The sequence below is a fragment of the Neolamprologus brichardi genome, chromosome 12 (genome assembly GCF_056152115.1).
Source record: "Neolamprologus brichardi isolate AB-2024 chromosome 12, ASM5615211v1, whole genome shotgun sequence".
NCBI classification, from domain to species: Eukaryota; Metazoa; Chordata; class Actinopteri; order Cichliformes; family Cichlidae; genus Neolamprologus; species Neolamprologus brichardi.
In genome coordinates, this window is record NC_142115.1 from 37,572,319 (window position 1) to 37,581,890 (window position 9,572).

Consider the following 9,572-nt stretch of genomic DNA (forward strand, 5'->3'; position numbering starts at 1 on the left):
TTTAACTATCTGTACATCTCTGTGGTTCGATACAGAAGATATAAGTCTCTACATATCTGTGATGTGTTTTTAAATTAGGTTTTACATTTTCCTCCTGGTCATTGTGGTAATGATGCATTTGATAGGGAGTGTTCTTTCAAAATCTTTCTTTCAAAACAAACTAATAATGTTAATGAAACTGTAAAATGTCTCAGTATCTGTTTTCTATGTTTTTTGGAATTGGGGCTTTACACACTTCCATAAACACATAAGATGAACTATAGCCAGAAGGAATGGGTGAAAGATACAGTAAATGCTAAAATATAAAAATGAGTATTCGGTCAGTCAGAAGGTTGCATTCACTAATCATTGGCATGAAGACACTGCAGGACCTTGAGCACCACTTATTAAAATATTTAAATGAGTGTACGTAAATATTTGGGCCTGTGTGTATACTTATGACCACGAGTGGATTAGAGAAAATGAAAAACAAATTCATATTACACCCAGTTTTTGTCATTAAATGTGTTTGCTCTACAATCACTTCACGCTGTGAAAAAAACAGTTAAAAGAAATCATTAAAAGGCCAAAATTACCCGACATTCATGCTCACAATGAGTGTTTGGAAACTTCTGATCATAACATAAAATGTTGATGGATTCACGTTGGATATTATTATTGTTTCAGAATCATTCCGCCAGTTCATGTCAGGTCTGGTATCCGGGTCGGATCAGTCCAGCTCTGTTGACTTAGTTCTGGAGAAGGAAGAGTTTGAGCCCACAGTGTTTCAGCTGTGTGCCGACGACAATAAGGTACGCATTTATTCGTTTATTTTTTACTCCAACAATATTACATTTTTTGCACAAACATGGATGGATGGAAAACGATCAAACATATCCTGCCTATTGTAGCAAGGCAATCTGGATCGACCAACGTGCCCAAAGTCACACTGCAAATCTTTGTGCTAATCAGAGAACAAAACAAATCAAAGCCTGTGTGGTCTAAAACAGAAGACGGCTCCCTCAGCTGTAGCTCCCACAAGCTTTGGGTGAAAAAATAAACCTAAGAAAATGTTAAATGTTTCAGGCATAACCTTTTTCAGGTTTCAGGCCTGTGCGGCTCTTTTTCTCCCAGTATTCGGTATTCGAGGGGTTAAAATGGCTTATTTGATGTTGAAGGTTGCCGACCTCTTGTCTAAAACAAAACTCTTTTTACAAAAACTTAGAGTCCCTAGACTTTCGCAAAGGTTGTTTTTGAAAAACAGTGACTTTTACAGAAAGGTAAACAGTTGACATGCCAAATGAACTGTGTCCCCCACAACAATTTTAATGAGGAATTCTGCCCTTTAGTTCACCAACAAGGCATAATTTTTGTTCTTCCTGTCTCTTCTGTGCTTAATGCATCTTGCTGCAGCCTATGTGTAAATCTTCACATGTCTGCACTGCCACCAGTTAATAATATAAAGCTCAGGCTACAGCAACACAGACAAACACAAATCCCTATTCTGATGTGGACACACAATATGATCTTTGCGTTAGCATACTGTCTGTGCAGATGCCTGCAAAGAGCCAAAGTTGTGTTAGCAGTGTAATGTAGTTTCTGTCCTGAACACAGTTTGCACTTTACCACCACGATCTTGCTCTTTTGTGCAATAAAACAAAAACTAATGTCCATATCTCCATTCTTCAAAATCTGTATCGATGTACCGTTCCATCTTTTTCCTCCTCCCACACAAACTAAAATCAGCTGATAGTGGAGAAAAAAACATGTTCAACATTCAAACATTTTCTATCCAACTCATGTGCAGATAATTGTTATATTGTAATTGTAACTTCATGTTGCAGTTAGCACTTTCATCGGTGTGCATTGGAGGAAAATGGTGGAGTGATAAATTTAGCTGCTGAAAAATGCAATACTATTGCAGTTAGTTTGTAACACATTACTATTTCAGTGACCTTGCCCTACATGATTGGTGAGTAGCTCCCTTTGTCCCAAGACTCTGCTTCCTATACAGTAGATGTGTCAGTGGGATTAAGAAGAGCCTCGAAGCATTCCTTCCCCCACCCAACTAGATCCTCAGTTGAAGTGAACAGTGTCCCACCCCCACTACATACCGTGTGGTTAGACAACCACTGTCCCCTCCTGTGTTGCATACCCAGAACCAAAAGTCTTTTCCCCTGGTCTTACCAAACTCCTCCCACGCCCAATGTTTTCAGTCACATTCTACTTGGCCTGCAATACCTGCCTCTCAAGTCCCACAGGCTAACCAGGTCTCATAGGACTCCTTCAGCTTGATGGTTCCTTTCACCTCCAGTGTCCTCCATCTGGTTAAGGGATTACGACCATGACAGACACCAATCACCTTGCAGCCACAGCTCCTTACAGCAGCCTCAGCGATGGAGATGTGGAACACGGTCCATTTGGACTCAATGTTCCAGCATCCCTGAGAATGTTGTCAAAGTTCTGCTGGAGGTGAGAGTTGTAGATCTCGTGGATCAGGGCCTCTACAATGCACTCCCAGCACACCTTGCACCTTCACCATAGGTTTGGGTGCACGAGGCCTGTCCAGCATCCTCCCCTGCCACCTGATCTAACTCACCAAAAGTAGTGATCAGCTGAAAGCTCAATTCCTCTCTTCACCCAAGTGTCCAGAATATATGGCTGCAGATCTGATGATTACAAAATCAATCATAGACCTGCAACCTATGGTATCCTGATTTCTGCACTTTGTGCTCATTTAACCTGCGATCTGTGGTATCTTATGGTATGCTATGGTATCCTGTGCTCTAGACATTCTTATATTCGAACGTGATGTCCATTATGGACAAACTGTGATTCAATTTAATTCAGATAGAGCACCCTCAAGATCCCTGCTCAGTGACTCCAAGAGGACCAGTTACTCTGAACTGTCATTTGGCATATAAGTACAAACGACAGGACCCATTCCCCGACCCGAAAGTGCAGAGAACAAACCCTTTCAAAAAAAAACAACGTACAGGCAGCTAACCAGTGGGATGCAGGTAGACTCACCCCTGCCCGTGGCCTCTCACCGAGGGCATCTCCAGACTGGAACGACATTGTTCACAGACAAATCTGGCTGCTGTCAGAGAGCCTGTGTAGAATTACTGGACAGACTGATGCACATTAAATGGTTCCAGAACACTGAATAAATCTTTTGTATTTCTGTGAGTTTAGGAAAATGTGTCGATACCTGTAACTAAAATGCACCACGATTTCTCCAACCCTGCAGGCTTTGAGTGAGGCCAAGAAAAGGATTAATGACCTGATTGTTGCCGAGCAGGCACAGAAAACCATCTCTGACCCGTTCATTAGTCAGATGTCACAGGCTGACATGGAGGAGCTGAAGGCTCTGCAGAGGAAACTGACGGTCAGCATCCGTCTGGACAAAGGAGCAGAGGACCAGGACCCCGAGATCCATCTGGAGGGTCTGACCAGAGACGTGTTCACTGCTGAGTCTGCACTTAGGTCAGCAAACAGAGACGTAAATGTATTTCAAGAATGTTCAGTGCAAAGTGCTAACTGCTTTTTCTATTTGATGACCATCAGGGACATCATCCGAAAGGTGGAGAGGGCAGAGAACTCAAAGACACAGGCTTTGTTAGTGAGTAGTCTGGTAGAGTGGCAGTATCCAAACCACAGTGGTTCAATGGTGCCGTTTGACATTTACACCAACCTCAAACTGGAGGAGGCTCTAGAGAAGAAACAAAAGGTGAAGATCAAGATCAACAATGAAACGTACACCGCTGATCCAGGACATAGAAAAGCACTTTCAGCAAAGAGGCCTCCTATGGAGCTCTTTCGGAAAGACATGAAGGGTGAGTCATCTAGGCACTTTGTCTTTTATGGAGGTTTTACCTCAGAAAAATGCAACAGGTTAAATGAACACTAAGCGGTGAGTTCTGACTTCTTCCCTTAAAATGTTAAAATACAAAAAATTATAATAAAAATATAAAAAACAAGCTGAGAAACAGAAGAGGTGATCACAGTCCTTAGCCACCACATGTTACATCTTCCACTGAAACTCTAATCACAGCATGTTGTACATATGCACTGTTAGTTTGAACTGAGCCCTTCCAATGATTTTTACAGATGACACTGCTCTGCCTCTGCCTTCTTGTTGGGAGGACATGAAAGGAGACCTTGTGAAGTTGTTTGCTCTGACTCAAGGATCTCAGGAATACAACGACGTGGAGCAGGAACTGACAAAGAATCGACTTCGTGTTAACATCATCAGTGTATGTTCAGTCCCAAATACACAGAGCAGACTGTAGGACTGTGACGGTTAAAAAAATTGGCTAGTAAAAGTCTCCATAGTAAATGAATGTTTTACATATGCTGTACATAAAAGATGGATGAAGTCACCATGGAATCAGCCACTGCTGTGAGGTTAAAGCTTTGGTTTTAGCTTCACCATTTATAACTGAAGATTTTTTTGTAGCTAATGCTAGCTAGCTTGATTACAGGTGTGTCACACAGACACACATACCTGCTAATTAATGTCTGTGTAGGTTTTCAGTCATCCGGGCCATGGTGTGCTAACAGGCTTAAGTCAAAGCTCTTCAGTTTAGAGCTTAAGATGCCTTTTGGATAACACGTGAAACATCTTCAAGAACATCTAAAAGAAATCAAGCTGCCTTCGACTCAAACCTCTTATATCTACTAATTAGTCTTAAATTATTCAATTCAATTCAATTTTATTTATATAGCACCAAATCACAACAACAGTCACCTTACAGCTCTTTATATTGCACAATAGATCGTACAATAATAGGTACAGAGAAAAACCCAACAATCATATGACCCCTATGAACAAGCACTTTGGCGACAGTGGGAAGGAAAAACTCCCTTTTAACAGGAAGAAACCTCCAGCAGAACCAGGCTCAGGGAGGGGCGGGGCCATCTGCTGTGATTGGTTGGGGTGAGAGAAGGAAGACAGAGACAGAGGTTAATAACAGATATGATTCAATGCAGAGGTCTATTAACACATGTTGAGTGAGAAAGGTGACTGGAAAAGAAACACTCATTGCATCATGGGAATCATTGAGTCCACAGTGAAATCCTATCATTTCACTGTGGCCCAAAACTGGAGCTCTGTTAGAATAATTAACAGAACTTCAGCCATATTATTTGTGAGATAATAGGACAATGCTCCAAAAGGCTCCAACTGCACACACATGGTAGACACACAAACTTTATTGACTCCAGTTAGCTGAGGTGAAGCTTTGCAAACTTTAGACCTTAAATAAATCAAACAAGTAAGTTATATAAAAGTTCCTCCTCATCCCCAAAGTTGGTATGAAGGCAGTGATTATCTATAGAGACCAAAACATAACCATAACCATAACGTATGTATTTGTGCTATAAAGTTTGGACATTTAAAATGGGTCTATGGGGACTGAAACTGCTGGAGCCAGCCTCAGCAGACCTCTTTCATATGGATGAAATCTTTCAAAGTTCATCTATGTACAAAGACAGCCAGGTGGAGGTTTCTGCTTGTAAAAAGGAGTAAGGAAGAAATGTTTTCATGATTGAGCAAAAAAGATAAATATCTATATACACACATCATTAGACAAAATAACCAGAGGTAAGAAGGTAAGAACTATGAAAAGCAATAATGTGTTTGGATTGTGTTGGCAGATTGAACGGGTCCAAAATCCAACACTGTGGCAGAACTACCAGATCTTGAAGAAGCAAATGGAGGCAAAGAATAAACATAAAAACAACGAAAAGCTTCTTTTTCATGGCACCAAGGCTGGATCTATCAATCTCATCAACAACAAAGGCTTCAACCGCAGCTACGCAGGAACAAACGGTACCTGAACACTCACACACGGCACATTGATTGCTTATAGAACAGTAATATCAATTAGCAGACGCCATAATACCAAATATGTAACAAATAATGTGTGCAAACAGAAACAATAATATAAAATGTAAACTTTTCATTCATTCAGTTTGTTATTGCAGAAAATTCTGCTGTTAATGTGTGAAATGAGGGAATATTGATACTACTGACATCATGATTTGGAGATGTCAAAGATATCAAAAGTCCATATATTCAGTATTTGCTAAATTACATGTTATTATTGTGAATATAAAATCAGCAAATCTTTCATAAGATGTTAGATTGGTAGATGGTTGCTAGGTAACATGAAGATGTCATATCTATTACTAGTAGAATAATATTGACTGCTAACTTTGAACACCTGCTTGTGTAGGAGAAAAACAGAAAACAAAAAAACAGGTTTGTGTGTTGCAGTAAAATATAAGGAGGCCTATAAGGTCAAACACTGCAAGTAAAAAAAAAAACAAAGCACAACAGCAGTTGAATGAAACACAAATGAATTTAAATAGAACAAAGTGAAAGTAGAAAAGAAATCAACTCTTAATTGACAGAGGAAGTGTTTTTGGGGTGACAATAATGTGGACGGACCAGCTGCAGAAGTGACAGAACCCAATACGTGAGAATCACTGAAGGCTCTCCCTCCCATTCTACTTTTAAATACTCTAGGAACAACAAGTAGGCCTGCAGAGCGAGAGCGAAGTGCTCTAATAGGGTGATATGGTACTACAAGGTCATTAAGATAAGATGGGGCCTGATTATTTAAGACCTTGTATGTGAGGAGCAGGATTTTGAATTCAATTCTGGATTTAACAGGAAGCCAATGAAGGGAAGCCAAAACAGGAGAAATCTGCTCTCTCTTTCTAGTCCCTGTCAGTACTCTTGCTGCAGCATTTTGGATTAGCTGAAGGCTTTTCAGGGAGTTTTTAGGACTTCCTGATAATAATGAATTACAGTCGTCCAGCCTGGAAGTAATAAATGCATGAACTAGTTTTTCAGCGTCACTCTGAGACAGGATATTTCTAATTTTAGAGATGTTGCACAAATGGAAGAAAGCAGTCTTACATATTTGTTTAATATGTGCGTTGAAGGACATGTCCTGGTCAAAAATGACTCCAAGGTGACTCACAGTGTTAGTGGAGGCCAAGGTAATGCCATCCAGAGTAAGAATCTGCTTAGATACCATATTTCTAAGATTTTCAGGGCCGAGTACAATGACCTCAGTTTGATCTGAATTAAGAAGCAGAAATTTAGCGGCCATCCAGGTCTTTATGTCTTTAAGACATTCCTGCAGTTTAACTAATTGGTGTGTGTTATCTGGCTTCATGGACAGATAGAGCTGGGTGTCATCTGCATAGCAGTGTAAATGTATGCTATGTCTTCTAATGATGCTGCCTAGGGGAAGCATGTATAATGTAAACAGAATTGGTCCTAGCACTGAACCCTGTGGAACTCCATAATTAACCTCAGTGTGTGAAGAGGACTCTCCATTTACATGCACAAACTGGAGTCTATTAGATAGATATGATACAAACCACTGCAGCACAGTACCTGTAATACCTACAGCATGTTCTAATCGCTCTAATAGGATATTATGGTCGACAGTATCGAATGCTGCACTGAGGTCAAGAAGGACAAGCACAGAGATGAGTCCACTGTCAGAGGCCATAAGAAGATCATTTGTAACCTTCACTAAAGCTGTTTCTGTGCTGTGATGAGCTCTGAAACCTGACTGAAACTCTTCAAATAAACCATTCCTCTGCAGATGATCTGTTAGCTGTTTGACAACTACTCTTTCAAGGATGTTTGATATGAAAGGAAGGTTGGAGATTGGCCTATAATTAGCTAAGACTGCTGGTTCTAGAGATGCTTTTTGAGTAAAGGTTTAACTGCAGCCACCTTGAAGGCCTGTGGTACATAGCTGATTATTAGAGATAGGTTGATCATATTTAAGATTGAAGCATTAATTAATGGCAGGACTTCTTTGAGCAGTTTTGTAGGAATGGGGTCTAAAAGACACGTTGATGGTTTGGAGGAAGTAATTATTGAAGTTAACTCAGAAAGATCAATTGGAGAAAAAGAGTCTAAGTGAATATTAAGTTATTAAATGAAGTCATTACTAGTTACCGTTAAAGGGATGGTTGGCTCAAAAGAGCTCTGACTGTTTGTCAGCCTGGCTACAGTGCTGAAGAGAAACCTGGGGTTGTTCTTATTTTCTTCAATCAGTGATGAGTAATAAGATGTTCTGGCTTTCCGGAGGGTTTTCTTATGAAGAAAAAAAACTATTTCTCCAGGCTAAATGATGATTTGATAAATTTGTGACATGCCATGAATCATATTTCTGGAGATGCATGTTTGCTATTAGCCGTTTACTGTTTGCTTGTCACTTCAACAACTTTTCCATTATGTTAAACAAAAACACTCGCGTTATTTCTGTTTCTGTTTTTTTCCTTGTGTTTTCTTCCACTGCTGCTGCTCAGTTATAGCTTGAGTCAGTGAGAGACATTTTCTGCTGTCTTGTCTTTTGCTGGCTCAACCCTGTAGTCCAGTCAGATGTTCCTCAGCAGTTATTATGCTGATTTCCATGTTTTATTTTTTGGCATGTTTTATTTAGATTATTTACAGTCAGTAGTTTATTAATCAATGGATGACACTTTCACTGGTTGTTGGAGAAATAAAACATCCCATGTTTCACGACAGATTTTCAAATTGCTCAGTCAGATCTAGCTACATATTCTTTAGAAGAACAGGCACAAACCTTTTTTTTTTAACCAACATTTAGGGCTGATGTTCCCGGCTACACCTAGGCTACCAGAAACAAGTCACAACTTTTTTTTACCCTCTACCTCCAAACTGATAGTTAAGCACTCTAATGACATACATGATACATACCTGACAGAGACCACAGCTGTGGAGCAGCGTTCACTTAAAAAAAGCTTTTGTCGACCATCTTTGACTAAATCTCTTTATCTATTCACTCTGTCAGTAGGTGCAGTAATCGGCAAAGGTTCTTACTTTGCTGTGAACCCAAACTATTCAGCACAAGGCTACGCCAGCCCTGACGCCAGTGGACACAAGCGCATGTACCAGGCCAAGGTTCTTGTTGGAGACTACATCCAAGGACAACAAGGCATGATCACCCCTCCAGCCAAATCTGGGAGCGCTTCAGACCTCTATGACAGCGTCACAGATAACATGTCGAATCCAAGCATGTTTGTGGTCTTCAATGATATCCAGGCCTACCCAGAATACCTTATAACATTTACATGAGCTGCCACCACTGTGCAACATTTCTGAGAAAAAAATAATAACCTTTCCTCTTATGTTTGTTCTGACTGTTCATTCTATAAAATTACAAATTATATAAAATATTGTTTGTCTGTTTCCATTTGCTGTTGTCACATTATATTTTAAATATAATGAAGCACATTTTAAAGGAATATTAAACTAACACTGAAATAAATTCCAGTGATTCTCTTCTTTGTTATTTCTTTAATGTGAACAATAATCGGAGAATCGTAAAAGTAAAATCCAGTTTAAATTGTCTCCTGCTGCCATTCCCATTCCCTTTAGGTCACCCAGCAGGCACGTGCAGAGGGGGGGCTAGAGGGGCTTGAGCACCCGCCCCTTTCCTGATGGGTGCCCAAAGTGCCCTTTTGTTGAGGCAACTTTTTAAGAAAAAAAATATTATTATTTTTTTTTAATGTGTGTGTGCGTGCGGAGTCCTGTC

The 9,572-nt window shown here is 40.1% G+C and overlaps 1 protein-coding gene across 1 annotated transcript in view; it reads left to right on the top strand.

The window, feature by feature from the left end:
- Positions 1-9,296, top strand: part of LOC102794592 (protein mono-ADP-ribosyltransferase PARP14-like) — a 34,687-nt gene extending 25,391 nt beyond the window's left edge. The window contains exons 18-23 of the mRNA XM_087849547.1: positions 667-791; positions 3,230-3,465; positions 3,547-3,815; positions 4,090-4,235; positions 5,638-5,812; positions 8,829-9,296. Of these exons, the coding sequence (XP_087705673.1) occupies positions 667-791; positions 3,230-3,465; positions 3,547-3,815; positions 4,090-4,235; positions 5,638-5,812; positions 8,829-9,112 (1,235 nt within the window). The 3' untranslated portion in view covers positions 9,113-9,296. The remainder of the gene's footprint in view (positions 1-666; positions 792-3,229; positions 3,466-3,546; positions 3,816-4,089; positions 4,236-5,637; positions 5,813-8,828) is intronic.
- The last annotated feature ends 276 nt before the right edge of the window (positions 9,297-9,572 follow it).